The 23,165-nt window shown below is 42.0% G+C and overlaps 1 protein-coding gene across 3 annotated transcripts in view; it reads left to right on the top strand.

Moving 5' to 3' along the window:
* Window positions 1-23,165, top strand: part of LOC144072908 (forkhead box protein P1-B-like) — a 62,465-nt gene that overhangs the window by 22,571 nt on the left and 16,729 nt on the right. For 2 of the 3 annotated variants that reach the window (XM_077598418.1, XM_077598336.1), the window contains exons 5-7: window positions 12,021-12,132; window positions 12,211-12,319; window positions 12,645-12,752. In XM_077598418.1, the coding sequence (XP_077454544.1) occupies window positions 12,021-12,132; window positions 12,211-12,319; window positions 12,645-12,752 (329 nt within the window). The remainder of the gene's footprint in view (window positions 1-12,020; window positions 12,133-12,210; window positions 12,320-12,644; window positions 12,753-23,165) is intronic. The other variant, XM_077598504.1, reaches the window with a different exon arrangement.

The raw sequence follows: 23,165 nt of genomic DNA, 5'->3' as shown, positions 1-23,165 counted from the left end.
ATCAAACCTTCCATATCCTTCAAATTAGGACAGAAACCATGCCTCTCCACCCATCGCGGCAGACACAGGCAACCCCCCACACTACGCATCCGCACATACCCCACATCTGGCAACCCTCCGATCTCCATTCTGCAGTCTGGCAACAAACCCATCTCCCTTGTCGCTTTCCGACCCATATTAATCACTTACTTAATAGTTTAAACAACAATTCTCTTCTAAATTTACCAAAATTGATCTCAATACTTCGTGATTCACCCAATATCTCTGAACACACCAAGATCAGACAAGTACCTGACTTTGTCTCTTAGCGGAGTCCCTGACTCTGTTCTTGTTCTACGTACGTCGGTCCCAGACCTCGAACATATATGTTCTACGTACGTCGCTCACAGACCTCGAACATATATGTTCTACGTACGTTGGTCCCAGACCACGAACATTCAACACTACCGCAGTGATAATACTCATTCAAATTATCACACTTCACGGAGACAGAAATCAAAGGGTGAACTCACGATCGTTCTCGTTCCGAACCTGCCCTACTTCGGGGGACCCGTCACCAGATTACCGGAGCGGCGAAGGAATGTCCGTCGGGCTGACCCTCTCAATGGAGGATGCTGTCGACAGTCTTTATTTTACCCTTCCTAGCGGTCCGTCGTCGCTCTGGCAATTGCTGGCATGTTGGGTCTCGGGCTTTGGCACCAAAGTATGATAGGTCTGAAAAGCAACTTCAGGAGCAGGTTAAGAAAGAGTGAGTCCAATTTAAAGGAAATAAGTTTATTACCAGACTGCAGAATGGGGAGAGCTCGAACAGAGTGAACCGCTCACAGTCTGTTGTCCTGCAACTCTCTCCGAATGACCATTGAGTGAGTCTTATATACAGGCAAAACTGACTTGTCAGCAGGACTTTGGACAGATACATTTTAGTCATTTGCAGGGCAAAAAGTAATTGATCATTGTCGGACAGTTGAGTGTTTGTGCTGACATGTCAACCCAATCTCAAGACTAAGATTGATTAATCAGTCAGACAGTTGAGTGTTTATGCTGACATATCAGCCATTCACAGTTTGTATGACAATGATGCTTTTATACTCACAAAAACTGATATAATCTTACAGCCCTATCACACGGCGCGTTTTATAGGTGTGAAAATACGGTACTATGATGTATAAATGTTGTTCCTGGTCTCTGATACAATAAAATGATGCCCTTTGTTGGAAGAATCCTCAGGTATTTCCAAATTCACAATAAAAGAGGCATCTGAAGTCACATCTTTGTTTAATTCTTGCAAGAAGAGAATACATCCATCCGCGCCTCCGGTCAGGATTATTCTAACAACTCGAGGTCTCCCTCGCTAATTTATTCATAAGATTTTAACGCCATGCCCCACAGAAGTCTAAACATTTTTAGAGTCTCATAACAATTTATCACAGTTATCAAAACAATTGTAGATCTGTCGAATCTTCCCAAGAGCGCTTGTTGTGAAACCATCTTCCGTAGCCGAAACAGTTCACAGTTCCCAAGCGCGCTTGTTGTGAACCCTCTTCATGCCCAAAGCCATTCACAGTCCTCTTGATGCGAACAGTCCTTACTTTTGCAAGAGATGCATTAAAATGCCCTTTGTATTAATGTCAATAACTCTTCGTTGCCAGTACAAATAATATAATAATATTGATACACATCTATAATAATGATAAACCTAACATTCCCCCTATTATTATATGTGTACGCAGTCCCATAATCATTTTTATTTATTTATGACAAATACAAATACACTTGGGGGAAGTCCGTTGTCTCTATCTTTACCAGAATTCACCTTACTAGCATATCTGGCCTGAAAAAGGAAGAACAAAATCATTCTTGTTCAACTCATTTTCATAATTTGCATCATCCTGGACATCAATGCTATCACCAGTAGACTGTCTAATAAGCAGATACAATCCTTGTAATTCGGAATTTGTTAGAGCTACTGTATCAACCCTAAGTCGGTCTAGCAAAAAGCGTAAGCAGGGAATAAGACAATACCCACACATTGTCAAAGTACTAGCCAAAACAGCTATTTATATCACCTCGGTGAAGGCCAATTTTTTACATTTGGCAAAGGCCTTATCCCACCAGTCTGCCAGAAGGTGGATCGTTCCACTCCAGAGTGCCTCTTCGTTTTCGGTTCAGGGTCTGCAGGCCTTCAACAGCCCAGGTTAGGGACCCATTGGTGGACGTGTTGTCGAGTGCAACATTTTCAAACATTGCATACGCCCACTGCTCCCTCAAGAGCACATCAACCGTCAGAAGCATATCAACCGCTTTGCGGTCCTGGAAAGTCATGAGACTGGTGGCTGCCAGCTGTTCCTTCATTGCAAATCCAATTTCTTTTTTTTGGGACATTGTAATGGATGTTGTTCATCCTATTCATATTTTTATTTGGCGTAACCCAAAGAAAAATAGACTCCTGCTGGAATTTGGCAAACCAACTGTTAGGTTTATCCAATTCCGGTTTATCCTTGGGTATTTCCAAATTCAGCTTTCAATAAAAAAGGCATCTGTAGTCACATCACCATTTAATTCTTGCAAGAAGAGAATACATCCACCCGCTCGTCCGGTCAAGATTATTCTCTTGAGCGGCATTATGTCCTGCCCATTTAAGGCCTCAAATCAAAACAATTACAAGGTTATCGATTCGATCCAATTGCGTAAGCAAGAAACAAAACAATTCCATATCAAGCAAACCTAGCGTCACAAATTAAAACAATATGCGAGTAATCCCGGAGGTTGACTGATAGCCATCCGCTGAACCAACAACAATTTAAGCGTCCTTCACAGATCTTCATTGCGAACTTGCATCTGGGGAAAGGGTTGAGGCGTATCTTCCAGTAATCAGTCCTCGGAGCAAGGACTCAGTGTATTGTTAAGTCATTGCGAACTTGTATCTCAAGCTGGAGCCAGCTGTCCTGGAGAGCGACCTTGGAGTAAGCGTTTTTCTTCGTTGAAAGCACATTAATTCTAACTCTAACATAAAAGCGATCAACACATATATATATATATATATATATATATATATATATATATATATATATATATATATATATATATATATATATATATATATATAGTTTAATATAGTTACACATTTAGGATGAGCATTACTATTCCTAATAAGCAAATATATTGATTAATATAGCAAGCATGTATATTATAAGGCTTTATTCATTGCAAACACATTTATAATAATGATTACTCCAACACTCCAGTGCCTCTTCGTTTTCGGTTCAGGGTCTGCAGGCCTTCAACGGCCCAGGTTAGGGACCCATTGGTGGACGTGTTGTCGAGTGCAACATTTTCAAACATTGCATACGCCCACTGCTCCCTCAAGAGCACATCAACCGTCAGAAGCATATCAACCGCTTTGCGGTCCTGGAAAGTCATGAGACTGGTGGCTGCCAGCTGTTCCTTCATTGCAAATCCAATTTCTTTTTTTTGGGACATTGTAATGGATGTTGTTCATCCTATTCATATTTTTATTTGGCGTAACCCAAAGAAAAATAGACTCCTGCTGGAATTTGGCAAACCAACCCATAAGTCGGATCGCCATCCCTCGATGAGGCAACGTCGTCGAGAGAGGCCAGTCGCCGCACCGAAATTCTGAGCCGCCAATTGTATCTCCTCCACTCTAAAACAGATACTAGTAAAAAAAGTGAAACCAAAGCACATAGTCCTGTTTCTTTTTTTTACAGGAGTTATATAATTTATTTGCCCCACTTCACCACCATAAGCCAAAACGTGGAATCAGTGAGACCGTTAATCTTGGACAATGGGCACACCATGTCTCATATACCGCACCCAGATTCAGACCATGCCTGTAAGGTTCAAACAGGTAAAGTTAGCACAGTGGAAAAATTGACTTGTCATTCACTGCTTCTGAAACAGGATAGACACCGTTTCAATATTTTTCCTTTTCTTTACAAGCAGGACACTTTTCTTTTGTAAAAACACTTTTCCCAAAGAATGGGGATTGAGGGAGATGTTATATCCGATCGATATTTCCAAGATGGCGCCGTTCACGCGGGAGCCAGTGGGAGTAGCTCTGTACACTTATGTTTTTCGTGTTTTATAGCCCTTCTATCTTTTTTTAAACTACATTTTAATATTTCTTAATACATCCTTTTTTACTTTACTTTGTACTTTATACTTTAATGTTTTTACAACTTTCCTTGTTCTGTTAGCCTGGCTTCTTTCGGCTACTTCTTTTTTTTTTTGAACCATTCAGCCATGCCAACGCTGTCACACACATGGGACTAGCTGTTACAATACGCAGCAGAAGAAGCAACACCTAGGTGCCGCCGGAGTTTCGGAGCTGGACAAAAGTGCCGGGAGGAGAGGCAACGCTTCTGACCAACAATTCCATCGTGGGATAAGATGGAAGAGCGGTCGGCACTTATCAGCAACGGAGTCGAGGAGTTCTGCCCTGCTGCTGTTTTCTTCAGCTCCAGACTACTGAGGAACTGTGCGGATAAGCTTGGAAGAGTGACTCTGCACATTCTCTACCTCAGTCACAGTCTGCAGAAGTTCCCCATCTTGTGGAAGACTTCCTGTGTGTGGTTCCAGTTTTTGTCCAACTTCTTGAGTCTTTCCGTTTTTGCTACCAAAACTCGTAGCTCATTTTGTTTTTGCTGCTTTTCTGTCATAATGATTTGGTGATTCTTAATGATCCCATTGACTTTGATTTGCTTTGTAGTTTGTGCTTTTTGCTTTTGCTTTGTTGTTCTGCGGCCTTTGACTGTACTGTCTTACTTATAACTATGCCTTTTCTTGCTACTGTAACAATGAAATTTCCCGAATACGGGATGAATAAAGTTATCCAATTTTCCCTCGTCTGGTCGTTTGTTTTAACCCTTTGTAAGAAGGTTTAGTCTCAATTGAAACGTTTGAACCATTGAAACCATATAACCAATAAAACCATTATACAAAGTTCTTTCCAATTAATATTGGAGTGTTTGCATTTATTGGGTCAGAAAGTTTATCTTACCTGTCTCCTCAACCGTTTCAACTGAGGGTACCTTCTTGCAATGCAAAAGGTGGCTGGCTCTACATCCCCTTCTCGGCATGCTAGTGCTTCTTCTTTATACTGCAGGTTGAGCACCTCTGTTGGTCCAGTCCGTTTCCTGTTGAGAAGCACAGTTTCCTTCTGCTAACCCAATTTGAATGCATTTTCTTAAAGATTTTTTCAGTTCCAATCGTGCAGTGAATAATGGTGATTTGTATGGTCTACTAAATAGGATTTCCCTATGTTGTTGTCCTGTTGAACTCGTTATGTAGGCAGTGATTTCATAACGACATATGGAACCTTCTGTCCATCCAGCCAACAATTTTGTTAACACAATTTGGTTGCCATTATCACTATAAATCTTTGGAATTTCAAATTGTGCACTGATATGCCGAGTACAGGTTAAGCATGCTCTGCCACCAATTTAACCCTATAAATTGTGTAGTGGCACCGTACCGAGGCCACCATCCCCCCTGTCGAGACACAGGACTTCCCATGACTCAAGCTAGCTTTGTTAAAAGCAGCTCACCCAAGTAAGCTGAGGTACAAATTGGTTTTTTTGTTTTTGTTTTTACCTCAGTGATCCCAAATCTCACATTTCGCAGACCAGATTATTTGTTTCTCCACGTTAAGTTTCAAATGTGGAGTATTGCTGCTGCATTCCTGTCAAAAATTTCATTTGGTGAAATTTTTTCTTTCTTTTTGTTTTTGTACTAACCTGCCGCCGCCATCCTCGAAAGGCTTATTGGCGATTTCAGAAATCAATATCAAATTTCCAAATCCTTTTCCACCTTGATATTTGATTGATATATTATATCTTGGTGGCTAGCCAATAAAAAAACACAAAAAGACAGACCATCAACCACGCTCACACTCATAATCAGGGGAATTTAGAGTGTTCAACCAGTCTAGCATCCATAATTTTGGTTTGTTGGAGTAAACTGGAGTACCCGGAGAAAACCCACGAATTCTCGAGGACACCAGGAATACTCCACACTCTGGAAGGTCTGGATCCACCCCGCTTCCATTAGTAGATCCTCGAACCGCAAGGTTGATGCGTTAATTACTAGTCTTTCAATTTGGGTCGTTTACCCATACATCAGTGGCCCGTAAATTTTCATCACAGGTGTAAACCACCATCCCCAGTGGGGCTTGTTGGTAGTTCACCCAATTTTTCCTGCCCCGTCAGCAATAATCATTCCAGAAGGAACTAGGTAATTAATGTACTAGATTCGCGTGTCACACATCTACAAATAGAAATTTGTTTTGGAAGTTCAATCGCCGCCGTTCGTCGCCCTAGTCAGCCAGGATGAGTGACTGGAGTGGCTCTGATTAACTCTTTGTTTGCCAATAATGCAATAACGGAAAAGTTGTGACACATTGAAACACACACACACACCCAAGTATATTAACCGTTTGTAAAAATGTACCTCCATAGTTTGCATTAAGTTATACCCTCTGTCAATGCTATCGGTTTAGCTGTTTGTACGCAGAATTGAGGCGGCAATAGTTTCACCTCCTAAGGTTTGTTTTAGTAGTTGTCAATGTATCTCGCATTCCGTTTGAATTTTGCCCATTTCATTTTATTCCTAGACAACCCATCTACTTAAAGCATTACTCAAAGGTTGACACTTTATAATTTGGAGATGCTATTTTTGAACATAGACATTATTTCATCACTCGTTCCATACCATGAAAGGCTCCACCAGAATTTGGGCATCCAGTGCCATAATAGCTTATTCTGAAATGTTTAATGGAAACGCGCCCTTAGCCGCTAACTGTGACCTTCACGCTTGCTGCGATCCAACAAAACCACCCAGAGCTGCCACCTAGGAACGTGGCGCCCTACGTTTTTCATCCAGTCGAAGATATTCCCACGGCCCCACACCTCCGGCTACCCCCTGGATGAACTAATCCGCGTTCCAGTGACAGCTCTAGCGCTGCTGAGGGTAATCCTCAGGCGCCTGGGCCTAACAACAACAACAACAGCAGCATTCTTATCTTTTGTTTATAAATTCCAAAACACTCTCTTTTTCTTTCTGTGCACAATGCTAACGCTTTTTAGAGAAGACTAAATTTATTCCTCTCCCAATATCCAACTATATCACAATATTTTGCCAAGACCCCATAATCACAACATGCTGCAAGCATAACTATATCATAGCAAAACCCAATTTTGCCCTCAAGTTTGCTTCAGCACCCCCAAGGCCAATTATTGTAATGTCTTCACGGAAGGGGTCCAAAAAAATGTTAGTTGCTTGTGTGGCCCGCGCGCATACTGAATGCCTAACACCGTCAAATCGGCCGCCCCGCGGCCCACATGTTTCTCCCCGTTCAAATCAGCAGCCGCAGCAAAACGGAGCGCTTCCCCCGCAGTCGACGCATTATTTGGCAAGTTTAGAGTATGACAAAAAACGCAGGTTTGGCAACCCCGCTAAACATTTAATTGGCCGTTTTGTATTTCTTTTCGTCTGTTAACCAAAATATTCCCACTAGCGGACGGGATCAAAACCAGGATAAGCCGCAATAAGCCATGTCATTCCAGTAAATTGACAGTACATTTAGGTACTATTAACAAAGTACATCTAGCACTTGGAAATAACCATTCTAATTGCCGTTTCACAAGCTTCAGCATCACACAAAAATTCCAATTGAATTCCACTCAAAAAATGTGATCTCTGGTTTAACCAAATCAAATGCCAGTGTTGCCATTAAATTTAGCTCAACATCCTCATGTTCAAAATCCTCATTCAAATCATTTTGAGCAGGCATGCCTTGTTTTTAGAGACCTTTTTGTCCGGGCAATCACGCAATATATGCCCCAATTTTCCACAAACCCAGCACATAGCATTTTTGAAAACCCCATTTCTGTTTAACCTCCTTATCTGTTTTTTCCAATCTCTTGGCTAACATTCCTATTCTCTCGCCACCTATCTCGGTAAATATTTTCCCCGTCAGCTGAGGAGGCCGTACTTTTTTTTTTACACAACGGACCCGTTTTATCACTCTTCTTTCTGTGGAACAAGCCGTCTCGCTTGTATCTCCATTCACATATTATATATAGATATAGATTATCTCTATGCTTAGTGCGTATTTTATCCTGCAGGTTTTAATATTTCATGCATATTTAAACCCATATTTGTTTATCCATAAATTTAGGTGTTTAACCCTTGTAGCGCTTTGATTTTCAACAAACTTCCAATCTTTACACGGCAGATGCTGTTTCGGATCGTCATCCCTAGCCGCTTTGTTATTCGAGCTGCCCATTTTGAAGTGAGTTCGCGTGCACTCAGTTATCAGTTAGTTAACTTTCTTTTCCGCCTTTTATTATCGGAACTACACACGTAACACAAATGTATACCTTAGCCTGATATACCGTCGGAGTTATATTTGTACTTTTCCACAGTACAGGACACCCCGAACTGCCCTAATTACACACGTAACACAAATGTATACCCTAGCCTGATATACCGTCGAAGTTATATTTGTACTTTTCCGGACAACAGTACAGGACACCCCGAACTGCCCTAAGTTTTATAGACTCATGCTCTGTCTCTTTACCTGGTAAAGACTAGTATGCCCAGGGTTTTATTGTCTAATTTCTCAAAATAGACCTACACATGCAATGCCCCTTCGCACATTTGGCAACCGTCAACAAATGCAGACATTCATGTGGACTTACCAGAGATGTCCTCAGATGTCTCTTTCAGTAGGATTAGTTGTCAACCGTCGAGAATCCAGTGGCGCTCCTTCGAGTAATCCAGCCCGTGAAGGGGATTTAGATGCCGTGGCCACGGTCTTTCCAGATATCGAACGGAAGCGTCCTGGATTCTGCTTCGGTATCTTGACCACAGGCTTGAAGGACCAAAATGTTGGAAGAATCCTTAGGTATTCCCAAATTCACAATAAAAGAGGCATCTAAAGTCACATCTTTGTTTAATTCTTGCAAGAAGAGAATACATCCATCCGTGCCGCCGGTCAGGATTATTCTAACAACTCGAGGTCTCCCTCGCTAATTTATTCATAAGATTTTAACGCCATGCCCCACAGAAGTCTTAACATTTTCAGAGTCTCATAACAATTTATCACAGTTATCAAAACAATTGTAGGTCTGTCAAATCTTCCCAAGAGCGCTTGTTGTGAACCCTCTTCATGCCCAAGGCCATTCAGTCCTCTTGATGCGAACCACAGTCCTTACTTTTGCAAGAGATGCATTAAAATGCCCTTTGTATTAATGTCAATAACTCTTCGTTGCCAGTACATATAATATAATAATATTGATACATATCTATAATAATGATAAACCTAACACCCTTAAATGCAAGTTATTCTCCACTCCAACTTTTCTTTTGTTATTTGGGAAGGATTGGTGCACTTTTTAATTGTAGAAAATACAGTAGATAAATAAAAGCAATGCTTGCAAAATCTGTCTATTTATGGTATACATTATATAGTGGGCAGGCGGCCCGGCAGCTGAGTGGTTAGCGTGTTGGCCTCACAGTGGGCGGACCTGGGTTCAAATCCAGGTCAGTCCCCCTGTGTGGAGTTTGCATGTTCTCCCCGGGCCTGCATTGGTTTTCTCTGGGTACTCCAGTTTCCTCCCATTTCCCAAAGACATGCATAGTAGGCTGATTGGACACTTTAAATTGCCCTTAAGTGTGAGTTTGAGCGTGAATGGTTGTTTGTCTCCTTGTGCCCTGCGATTGGCTGGCCACCAATTCAGGGTGTACCCTGCCTCTGGCCCAAAGTCAGCTGGGATAGGCTCCAGAACCCCCCACGAACCTAGTGAGATTACAGTGGTCCCAGAAAATGAAATGAGTTGAGATTATATAGTGGAGGCGGCCCGGCGGCTGATTGGTTAGCACATCGGCTTCTCAGCTCTGGGGTCCTGGAAACCAGATCTGTCCGCCGGTGTGGAGTTTGCATGTTATCCCCGGTCCTGCGTGGATACTCCAGTTACCTCCCAAATTCCAAAAACATGCATGGCAGGCCGATTGGACACTCTAAATTGCCCCTATGTATGGGTGTGAATGTGCATGGTTGTCCGTTTGGCCCAGAGTCAGCTGGCATAGGCTCTAGCACCCCCGTGACCCTAATGAGGATAATGTGGTTCAGAACATAAATTAATTATACAGTGGAGCCAGCCCAGCAGTCGAGAGATTAGCGCCTCGGCCTCACAGTTCTGGGGTTGAGGGTTCTATCCCAGGTCGGTCCTCACTGTGTGCAGTTTGCATGTTCTCCTCGACCTTGCGGGAGTTTTCTCCGGGTACTCCGGTTTCCTCACACATCCCAAAAAATGCAGGGTTGGCCCCTCGGCGACTGAGAGGACCATTCCAGAATGTTGTACTTGTTCCTCCATAAATGCCTTAGTAGAATTTGAGCAGTGTTTGGTGTCGTTGTCCCTTAGTATCTAGCCCCGGCACACCTTCAACTTTGTTAATGATTCTTGAACATTGTTCTTAAGTATCTGCTGATACTGACTGTAATCCATGCAACCTTCAACTTTAACAAGATTGCCAGTACCTGCACTGGCCACACAGCCCGACAGCATGATGGAACCGCAACCCAATTTTCCTGTGGCTAGCAACTGTTTGTCTTAGAATGTTGTGTTCTTCTGCCATGCATACCGCGCCTTGTTATGCCCAAATAACTCAATTTTTGTTTAATTAGTACACAGTACCTTAAGCGACTCTAGGCTTCTACCGCATTACATCCATGTAGCATTTCCTTCTGCAAAGTGCTCTGGATGGTTGAATGATGCACAGTGACACCAGATCATGGTGTATGTCTTTGGAGGTGTTCTGTGGGTTGAGTTTGATTGTTTGCACCATCTTTCGCCTCTGCTTATCTGAGCCACTCCAGGCCTTAACTAGAGCGGTGCCTGTGGTCTTCCATTTCCTCACTATGTTTCTCACAGTGGAAACTGCTAGCTAGCTTTTTGTATCCTTCCCCTAAACCATTATGTTGAACAATCTTTGTTTATAGGTCATTTGACAATTGTTTTGAGGCTCACATGTTGCCACTCTTCAGAGGAGATGCAAAGAGGAGAACAACTTGCATTGGCCACCTTAGATACCTTTTCTCATGAATTGCTTCACCTGTGTATGTAGGGTTCGGGTTAATGATCTTACCAAGAAAATTTTGTGTTCCAATAATTAGTGCAAAAATTATTCAAATCAATAAAACAACAAGGGTCCCGAAATGTATGCACCTAGCTACGTTTGTTTAATTCTTGTGCACTTTCTGTAAATACTATTAACTTCATTTTACTTCTCAAATATCACTGTGTTATATGATACACTATATATTTAACTGAAATTGCTGATCCGAACAACCAATGATTTGTAAAGGAACATTTTGAAAATGATCAGGGGTGCCCAAACTTTCATACGACTGTATGTACCTGCCCATATAGAAAATGTTTTTGCAGGCATGGTATTCATTTTAATAGATTAATAAACCACTTTTATCATTTTCTCACAATTTTGTGTGTTTCCCACATCTTTCATGCAAAATTGGGAAGGGTTGATCATTTTAAAGGTTTTTTTTGGTAGTTTGTTTGAGGACCGTGAAACAAATTAGAGAATTTACATTTGAAATACTGCTCTATTTACAAAAAATCCAAGTGACGAAACAAGATCTGGAAGCATTTAATTCCGTAAGTAGAGATACCACTGTTCTCTAGCAATTTTGTAAGGACCACGAAGATGACTTGATGCGCTTTTTGTAATATAACAGGCCACGTTTGCACCTAACGTTTAACACTTTTCTCATACGTGTGTTGTGCTTAATCTATTGATGACGTGTGATCGCAGCAGAGAGCTGTCTTAACAAATACGAGAAAATTTCAGTAGGGCGAGAATGAGGGATTTACAGATTTGAAATAATTTTAATAAATTCTGTGGCTAGGTTACTCTTGCTAGCTTCTACCTTTTTGGGGGGGCTCGGAAACCTTTTGTAAATCTGGTTTTTGTATCCCTAGCTAACAGCGCAGCAGATTGCCATCCAACAGCAGCTTCTTCAAGTGCAGCAGCAACATCTGCTCAACCTGCAGAGGCAAGGTTTGCTCTCTGTGCTCCCCACCAGTCCTGCCGGTTGGTCTCCAATCTTTTGTTAACTACCAACATAGGGGTCAGACAGACCAATTTTAATGCAGTGTTGCCTTAATGCAGGCTCTGAAAATGGCAGCGACACATCATCCGCGGGTGGGGACTCCAGAGAATCATCCAATTACCAATCTACGACCAACGGCCATACCACGCTATTGAAGAGAAAGGAAAGGTGCTTTCTGGCCTTTTTATACATCCTGTTGTGTCGTTGGCCTTCGTTCTACACCAGACCTGGGCTATTAATTCCACCAAGGGCCGCAGTGGGTGCAACCCATAAGAGGAAACCTTTCCACCAATCTGGTATGTTAGATATACAATCAGCGGATTGCAGTCAGGTGCTTCTTATTTCAGCAGAAATCTAATTGCTGTGTTGGATCGGTTGGAACAAAAACCTGCACCCACAGTGGCCCTCGAGGAACCGGATTGCCCACCTTTGCTCTACACGGTTACACATTTTGAGATGCATAGCTGATGCTGCTTGCTATGTTCTGTTTCAGCAGTTCGCTGGATGAAAACGCATCAAGTAGTCACCCTCTCTACGGGAACGGCATGTGCAAATGGCCTGGCTGTGAGACAGTCTTTGGAGACTTTCAGGCATTTCTCAAGTGAGTCAAGCTTTGTTGCTGTCATGTTGTTCAGACAAACTACCAAGACAAGTACAGTGGTACCTCGTCACACGACCGCTCGTCATACAATATTCTCGTCTTACGACGGAAATTTCGATCGAATAATTCGCCCGTCATGCGATCAAAATTTCGTGATGCGACCAAGCCAGGTGGCCATGGCACTGTCTTTTTTGCATATCTTTCGTGTATAACAATACGTATCTACGAGCACCGGATGAGTTATTCAGACCAGGAAACGCGCATGCGCGGGGAAAAGAGGGCTTTCTGGGTAATGAAGTAAACTCGTGCACACAACGCCGACAGGCAACGGCACTCTTTCTCAGAATAAAACTTTACCCACAATCAATACGTGGGTAAGCTCAGCTGCTGCATTTCCTGTTATTTTTATCTAATACGAGGAGTATTATATTACTTCTCGTTCGCTGCTCATAAGAACATCAGGGGCACTGGCTCGCAACTCCACGGTAGCAACTCTATCATAGGCGCCGTTCGAGGGGATGCGACCACAGATGCTACAAGCTAAAAGGAGCCGCTAGCCAGCGCCCCCAAAGCTCCCATGAGCAGCGGAGCGATCGCTGATAAAAGACTGCTGCTCGTTGGCAAGTGGTCGTGCGTTATCCGATTGTGAGGACATTTGTGTGCATCATTTTCGGAATATTTTGAAGGGAATAGTACAACAGCAAACAGCCCATCGATAGCGAACGTGAGGGTGGAGTGTTTGTTCCGTTTACGAGTGCGTTGTGTGGGGAAAAAAAACGAAGCCCCCCGCCTCTTTTGTGCCCCTCTCCCCTCGGCGAAATCCGCCCAATTTTAGTTAGATTAAACACATTTTATTTCTATTAAACCACTAGTTATGTGTTACTTTGTTAATAGATGGGGAATTAGAAGAAATAAAACATTTTTTCCAATCCAATATCCTGGTTTTGGTGTTTTTTCAGAGGGCTGGAACGAATTAATTTGTTTTCCATTCATTTCAATGGGAAACGTCCGCTCGAGTTACGAGAACCTCGTCATACGAGCTCAGTCTCGGAATGGATTACGATCGTATGTCGAGGTACCACTGTAGTGGTACTATAGCATTTTTTTTTAAAGATTATTTAAATCATGGTAGAAGATTATTTTCTTTTTGTTGTGGGGGCATACTGTGAACCTTGAGTATTTGTACTTATTTTTCCCTTTCATTCAAATGCAATTTGGCCACCAAAAAAGCCAAGAAACAGCTCCGTGACTGCCAGTGACAGTGATAGTAACTTTGGAATATTACTACTTACAACACTGAAACTAAGAAAGCAGGTCAACAATCTTCCAACTCTTCAAACGGGTTTAATGTCATTTCATAAATTACCTCTTTGGTGGTCATTGATTGATTGTTGCCCCTCCCTATCAAAGTCGATAGAACGTCTCGCCTTCATTCGCAGTGAAACATGATCTTTTAATGCCAGGCATCTCACTTCAAATGGACTTGATATGTATGGCTGTGTTTGGATTGAGAGAATTTAGTGAGATAACAAATTCTATAATCAACTTTTCACCTTTAACTCATTTGTTGCCACTAAGCGGGATAATGTCAAATCGTTTTGAACTGGGAGGGCTGAGAGCCACCCCCAGCCCACCCAGTTCAAATAGATTGGATTCTACTAGTAACAAACTAATTCGCAGCAGATTGATTAAAGGAGCAAAATTGTTTGGTTTGATTTTTTTTGTCTCACTCAGTTATGTATCATTTTAATTGTTTTTAATTCTATTTCTTCATTTTGGCTCGCTGATTTTGATGTTGTCATTATTACTACCCTACTACATGTTTTCGCACCTATACAAAAATAAAAATACAATTATCAAGAATTGTATTCATTAAATGCTAGTTATAGGCATATGAAAAAACTGTAATGTATTATCTAAACATAATCTATACTGTCATCCTTCGCTTCACAGCTTCACTGCATCGCTGAGTTTTTCTGATGTATAAAAAAATAGATTAAAAATGTCTAAATCTACACTGAAACTCGCAACCGGGAGACATGAAATATGGCGGTGAAAAATGGCAGATGTCAGGGCACCCTTTCTTCTTCGGCGCCGAAATGCTTGGCTCTAAGCGCCGAAGAAGAATCGAATACCACAGAGGAAGAATGGGCGCGCCGAAAACTATTAATAGCTGCAAAACACGCCGCCAAGCCTTTTCTTGTTTCCAGCGGGTTGCATTTCACATCGCGTACCTTATACAGTAATCCCTCGAATATCGCGGTGAATGTAGACCAGACATGGCCGCGATAATCAAAAAATCGTGAAGTAGGGTCACCCCTATTATAATTAATAAATATTTTTCTTTCCTTCAGTGCTGAGTCCGAGTGGCAAGAGTGGCTTCCGCTTATGAGTTTCAGCGTGTATTAGTAGGAAAAGTGGCTAATAGCAGAAAAAAATTGTGAAGAAATAAATTTGCGATAATCGAGGGAAGACTACCTCGTAAAGAGAATACTAGAATAATTCCAATTTTGTTTGGATTTTACAACAACGCTGAAAATCCCTGCTGAGCGTCCAGAGTCATCTAAACCAGCCGCCATGGCCTGCTACATGGGCATACTTATTGCCTGCTTCCAGCATATATAGCAACTTCACGTTTTTTCTACACGCTATACAGTGAAAAGGCGGGCGTGACGGATGGGGGTGCGCACATCTTAAAGCATGACAATACACTGTATTGTCATGCTTTAAGATGTCCACTCGCAGCAACTTTCACGTCTTTATTTCAAGGGACACAGAATGAGAATTGAGTGCCTCTTAACGATGCTTTAATCCAGCCAGCATATTCACCTTGAAGTAACTCCCATTCTTTTGGTGTCGACCCGATCCTTGAGTTTCTTACTAGGTGGCTCCTCCATGCTTGCTTCCACGATATTTACTCTATGTATATCTACGCATGCGCATGTCATCCTTTATCGATATTGCCGTACGCACCGCTAAAAAAATACATACGATTGAGGATAATTTTTGCTGGTATACCGTGACAATAGTAACGATCGATGACAGTAGCGTCGTTGGCTACCAGCCTACGAGACTATCTGGATTTTAGCCAAAACGGTCTTGTTGAGATCGGTTTTCATAAATATTGGCGATTTTTTTTTTTCCCCGTACAAAAGTCGGTGTACGGCGTACATGATTTGAAATGGTAAAAAAACGTATAAAACGTACAAGTTGACAGGTATGGTACTGGCTGTCTCCTGTCTTCCGCTTTCGAGTTTCAGCGGGATTTTAGACGTTTTTTTTTTAACATTTTGTATTTGGATACTCAATACTGTGATCCTTCACCACTTCGCGGCCTCAACATTTGCGGCTTCAGTACATCACAATTTTTTATCTTAAGTATAAAAAAAGTTAATAAAAATGTCAAAATCCACGCTGAAACTCACAAGCGAAAGGGGATTAAAAAAATGGTCGAAGTCAGGGCTCCGCTTCTTCGGCGCTGAATTGGGTGGCACTCAGCTCTGAAGAAGAAGCGATATTTCAACGTAGAAGAATAATGACCCAGAAGCACATACGTCTTGCCATGTCCTGGTTTCTTCAGATTATATTTCGAATCACTCACATTACCTGTGGAGAAAGACTTGGCCAAGCCTATTCCAGCTTTGTTTGGATTTTGATTCGCCGAACAAAATGCCTCCTAAGCCTCCTTGCATCCAATGAGCCCAGGAAACAACGAGGCACGATGACAGTGACCGACTGTTTTGTTGCAAGTGATTTTCCCATCGCGCACATCACCTGTGGAGAAACACATGTTGACAACGGCCGAGCAAATTGACGTTAATATGCTAAAGTGCGTAGCACGCCATTGCGGCATAAATGAATCTACCGTGTTTTAGCAAGAAAGAAGAAGCGAACACTCGGAAGACGGTCACAATATCCTTTTCCAAAGACACTAAGCAAGTGGTCACCACTATGAATAAAAAAATGAACCAGCATTTTGAGGGATTTAAGACGCAAATATGGCCGTGAAGCTGACATGACGACATCTGCAGGAGATCTTCAATATGAAACACTGTTTGCAACATCTCCAGGAAATTGATGACAACATCATCATAGCCATCAAATTTGGCAATTGGCTTCACAGTGTCCTGTACAATAATAATAATAATAATAATCGGACATAGGCCCTGTCGTCATTATCAACAACACAAAAAGCCTACTTGTCATCACACCCAGAAACTGCGTGTGACGAAATTGGTGGTGCTTCTCCATAAGCTGCATTTACTCGGCAAAAGACCTAAATAAGTGCAAGTTACGGACTTGTAATTTGGCATTCTGCTGTTGTGGATACAGGTCGCTTACCTCTCACTGTCTTTCACTTACCTTACTTCAGTCAGCTAGTAGGAGGCAGATCACCACCCAAACATCTTTTCATATTACCGCAGAAGGGAATGTGTGTTATGTTACCGCAAGTTTAGATTTCTGATGGATGTGGGGAAAAAACTGTCCTTAAGCCTATTTGTCCGTGCTTTGTGGGACCTATAGCGTCTGCCAGAGGGCAGCAGCTGGAACAGATTGTGACCAGGGTGGTAAGGGTCCCCTATGATGTTCTTGGCTCTGCTGAGGTAACGAGGGCTGGCAATGTCTTCCAGTGAGGGCAGAGAGCAGCCGACAATCCTCTGGGCAGTGTTAATCACTTTCTGCATGGCCTTTTTGTCTGCCGCCGTGCTTCCAGCGTACCACACTGTGATGCCGTACGCCAGGATGCTCTCTACAGTGGTTCTATAGAAGGTTATCAGAAGCTTGGTGGCCAAGTTGTTCTTCCTAAGTACCCTGAGGAAATGGAGTCGTTTCTGAGCCTTCTTCACCACTGCCGTGATGTTTGTAGACCATGAGAGCTTTTCCGTGACGTGGACCCCCAGGAATTTAAAGGACTGGACCCTGTCTATACATACTCCATTTATGAGGAGTGGGGCCAGATCTGTGCCGTGTTTGCGAAAGTCCAGGATTATTTCTTTAGTTTTTGTGGTGTTCAGTGTGAGATTGTTCACCGAGCACCACGAAGACAATTTGTTGACCTCACCTCTGTAAGTCGACTAATCCCCTCCTGAGACGAGTCCGACCACAGTGGTGTCGTCAGCGAATTTGATGATGGCGTTAGACTGGTGGGTGGGTGTACAGTCGTATGTGTACAGGGAGTACAGAAGAGGACTCAGTACACAGCCTTGAGGGGAGCCAGTGCTCAGTGTAATGGAGGAAGAGAGGTGGGGACCAAGTCTAACAGTCTGTGGTCGGTTGGTCAAGAAGTTCAACAGCATATTTGTTCAAGAAACAGTGGTCGCCAGGCTCCTTGTACATCACAAACCTCTCAGAAAGAAGCTCCTCATGTTGCCCCTACGGTGCCCCATGAAGATTCTCTCGAATCTGACGAAGAGGACTTGGACCAAAGCTCCCAATAATCTGTTTTTTTTCTGGGATTTTTGCTCACCGTTCTTGTTATCATTTTGACGCCACGGGGTGAGATCTTGCATGGAGCCCCAGATCGAGGGAGATTATCAGTGGTCTTGTATGTCGTCCATTTTCTAACAATTGCTCTCACAGTTGATTTCTTTACACCAAGCATTTTACCTAGAAAGCCCAGCTCTCTCAGACAAACCATTGCCATTTCCCAGCATGCAAGGCTCTCGTGGATGCAGGCACACCATTCAGTGGTGAGAAGTATGTTGAGGCCATTTCAAAGCTACAGGAGGAATTTGATCACAGATTTGCAGACTTCAAGACACACAAAGCCACATTTCAAATTTTTGCGGACCCCTTCTTTGATGTGCAAGATGCCCCTCCTGAGCTTCAAATGGAGCTCATTGACCTGCAGTGCAACTCTGCACTCAAAGCCAAGTTCAGGGAGGTGAGTGGAGAAGCAGACAAGCTTGGGCAATTTTTGAGAGAGTTGACCCCCAGCTTCCCTGAACTTTCCCGAATGTTCAAGCGGACCATGTGCCTTTTTGGGAGCACATACTTGTGTGAGAAGCTCTTCTCCACCTTGAACTTCAATAAGTCCAAGTACAGGTCCAGACTTACTGATGAGCATCTTCAAGCTCTACTGAGGGTCTCCACTGCTTCCTCCCTCAAGCCAAATTTGACTCAGCTATGTGAGAAGAAGCGCTGTCAGGTCTCTAGCAGCAAGAAGTACGCAAGAGAAGCAGTGTTCAGAATATTTCATGTTCAATGTTCCATTCAAGTTCAGAAAGTTAAAGGTTAAAGAACTGTTAATACAGACATTAGAAACGGTATAAAAATAATTAGTTTTCTCTACTTAGCCAGCCAGTGTATATCTACTGTATGCTCATTATTATTATTTTATTTTTTTATTACTGATTGATTAATTCATCGCTAAGTTAATTTATTTAATTCATTATTTTTTGTTAAAAAATAAAGATATTTGATAACGTTGGAATGTTTTATCAGCGCTTTTCTTGTGGAAATCCTGATGCGGCCCAGTCTCACCCAGACTCTGCCTCTAGCGGCCCCCAGGTAAATTGAGTTTGAGACCCCTGCACTAGATGGAGGGCTAATAACAGAAATAGCATCTGCACCTCAGTCAACATGAATCGCACCTTTGACAGCCAGAAATCTTGATTGTTTGTAGGTGACCAAATACTTATTTTCCACTATAATTAGGAAATAAATTCTTTAAAAATCTAACTGTGACTTTCAGTTTTTTTTCCACATTCTGTCTCTCATGGTTGAGGTTTACCCATGTTGACAATTACAGGCCTCTCTAATCTTTTCAAGTAGGAGAACTTGCACAAATGGTGGTTGACTAAATACTTATTTGCCCCACTGTCCATACATACACAAATACATATACATTAGAACTGGGCGATATGACAAAAATTGTTATGATAAAATCTCTAATTATCACGATAACTATCACATCCTTTTTGTTTCAAACTTGAAACTTCAAACCTCCGCGAATAAGTAAATAAATTACTTTACTCCTTATTCAAAAACGAAAAGAAAGTAACTGTTTATTTTTTGCACCGGCCTTGTTAAACTAGAATTTTGTGAGTTCTGTGGTTGAGTGCGCGCACTATTGCTCTTTGCTCAATTTCTTAATGCAGTCATTCGTTCTTTCACCCCCTGTAGTCAAAAATGCGCCATCAATGGCAACCAGGGAGTTAACAAGGAACCTCAATCCCTGCCCAAAACCCAACAGTAAGTAACCTGAATATGGCCAAAAATCAGCAGGAACCAACCAACACACAGGAAGTAGGCTGGAAATTCCCCCCAAATCAATAGCAAATGATCCAAAATTTTCTGGAAGTGGCTTGTAAGTAGACCTGGCGATATGACAAAAATTGTTACTTTACTCGTTATTCAATTTTGAAAGTAACAATGTTACCTTACTTTCTAAGAAAAGAGAATATGAAATATCATGTATTTTTGTTGTTCTGTTGTGCAATAAAGATAAGACTACTCCCATTTTTTTTAATTTCCCTTCAAACCAAACGTTGCTGTGCAATATTAAATAAGTAAAATAATCAACTGACGAGATCATCATCATTGGCAAGCAGACTATTTTCAGCCTCACTGATAGGTTCACCAATAGGCATTCCCAAATGCACGCACAAATAAAAGTGACAGGAGACTCATCTGTGGTTTTCTTGCAAGAGAGAATCGAACCAACCCGTCTTAGTCCAAGTTCATTCTGGCGTTAGACGCATCTTTTTCCTGTGCATTAGCTTCAAGGATCAAGGACCCTAGTTACAATAGACATCTCAGCTCTCAAGGGAGGGGTGTGAAAATAGGAGTGAGAAGTCAATAGAAGTTTTAGCTCTCAAAACAAATGAATGTCATGTTGAGCCGGAGGTTCTTCTCAGCATTCCAGCAGTCCAACATGATTCAAATATATAATAATGTAAGACTAATAACCCTAACACTCACAAAACAGTAAATTTACCTCACATATGGCCATTTACAAAAAATAAAATAAAAAAGTTGGATGAACTTAGATTTTTGCAATGTTTTCAGACCATTTACATAAACTGGGGAAACACCTTGATATCAAGTAAGAAAAATATTACAGGCTGTCCTCAAATGAGGACAGTGGATGAAGGACATTTTGATTAAGGCTGCTCTTTGCGCACATGTATTTATGAGGCATTTAAAAAGAAAAAAGAAAACGCCACGGATAATTCACTTCTTTCTTTTAGTGGGTCGAGTCGGTGCTGTCTTGCATCTCATAATTGCTTATTTTGGCCGTGTTATTGTCCTTTTGCGTTCATGCTCTCTATTAGCCTCGCTTGCTAAAATGCTAAAAACACATTTCCTCGTCATGCTCTTCTCCTGAGCGTTGGTCTGAAACTAGCGTTCATCTTGAAACAGCGTCCCCGTTCTGAGGTGGCCGTGTGGTGTACAGTAATCCCTCGATTATCGCGGCTTCAACTATCGCGGCTTCATTACATCTTTTTTTTCTGGGGGAATTTTTTTTTGTTAATTACTTTTTTTTTGTAAGTTCATGAAAATGTGAAAATCCACACAGAAACCCGCAAGCGGAAGCCACTCCCCTGTGCTCCGCTTGCTACTAGAACTCAGCACTGAAGTAAAAAAATAAAATAAATAAAGTTCATAAAATTGTGAAAATCCACCCTGAAACTCGCAAGCGGAAGCCACTCCTCTCTGCACTGAAGTAAAAAAAATGAATAGGGGTGACCCTACTTCGCGGTTTTTCGTTTGTCGCGGCCATGTCTGGTCTACATTAACCGCGATAACCGAGGGATTACTGTAATTGTAGTTTAAAATTATCGAATTTTCATTGAATGTTTTTAATAGTGTAGTTGACAGAAATGATTTCACGATAATTATCATTATCGTTTTATCGGCCAGCTCTAATACAGTAATAAATGTACCGTATTTTCGGCACTATTGGGCGCCCTGCGTTATACGGCGTACCTTCAATGAATGACATATTTCAAAATTCTTCCATATATAAAGCACACCGCATTATAAGGTGCGCCGCACCACATTATACCGGTGTATAGTAGTGGCTGGGGTTACGTTATGCATCCACTAGATGGTGCTGGGCTAAAGGGATTATCAACAAAACAGTCAGAAAGCTCAGTCAAACTTTATTAATAGATTACAAATCAGCTTTCTGACAACTCCATTCACTCCCAAAATGAATAAAGAACTATTTTATTATTTTCTCCAAGGTAAGGTACAGTAATCCCTCGATTATCGCGGTTAATGTTCGATATTCGAGGGATTACTGTATTAGTATTTTCGTGACATGGTTTATCTTTTAACAACAGAAAGGTATAACATGTAAGTGCAACAATTATATCACATTTATATCCTCCATTCATTAAACGCGTAAAAAACATTCTGATGCGGTACATTAAACGTTAATGCAATCACAATATAGTAACACTTAAGAGTGCAAAGCAATAACATTCATTCATTCATCTTCCATACCGCCCATCTTCGAAAGGGTTGCGGGGGTTGCTGGAGCCTAACCCAGCTGTCTTCGGGTGAAAGGCAGACTACACCCTAAACTGGTCGCCAGTCAGTTGTAGGGCCCACAAAGAGACAGACAACCACTCACACTGCCACCGAGTGGGAATCGAACCCAGACTGCTCGCACCAAAATCAGGCGGAATAACCACTGCACCATAGGGTGGCCCAACAATAACATTAATAACTCAAATAATAACTCAATGTTGTTCACGCGGGTGAACCGTGCGTGCTCTCACGTACACAATGAGGCACTATAACATTCAGCTGTTGACGTCCATATTCACAATATGACCAATCTTGTTTAACACAAAAGAAACACGTAAAGCTCACTTTATCAGCTCATTCCTCATCTATGAATCGCTCGAATTCTTAGTCTTCTGTGTACAAAATTGAACAGCTGGGCGCATACGGCATCCAACACGCCACGCTACGTCTCATCAAAGTCGTCATTAATTGAGTCCGTGTCGCTTTGGTTGTCTGGCAGCTGAGTGACAATTCCTGCCTTCCTGAAAGCTCGAACCCAGTTGAAACTGATATATCAGCCCAGGCATTTCCAATCCACTGGCAGATAGTGACGTATGTCGTCCGGTGCTGTCTTCTACGGGAGAAATGGATTCGGATTTTGCGACAAGCTTGTTTCGTAACATAAACAAATTTAAATGAACTTGGATTACGATGCAGACACTCAAAAATAAGTTTAATCGAACCTAACACTTAATTCTATTCCACACTGACTTTCAGTCAATATCGAGGGTTGTTTGAGTTTGTATTCCCTTCAAAATATTCCCAAAATGATGCACACAAATGTCCTCACAATAGGATAACGCACGACCACTTGCCAACGAAAAGTAGTATATACGCCATTCACACTGACTAACGGGAAAAATACTGAAAAAATGCAACACTCCGCCCAGGGCT

The sequence above is a fragment of the Stigmatopora argus genome, chromosome 1 (genome assembly GCF_051989625.1).
Source record: "Stigmatopora argus isolate UIUO_Sarg chromosome 1, RoL_Sarg_1.0, whole genome shotgun sequence".
Lineage (NCBI taxonomy): Eukaryota > Metazoa > Chordata > Actinopteri > Syngnathiformes > Syngnathidae > Stigmatopora > Stigmatopora argus.
The sequence above is the reverse complement of the archived record's forward strand: the minus strand, read 5'-3'. Positions and strand labels throughout refer to the sequence as shown.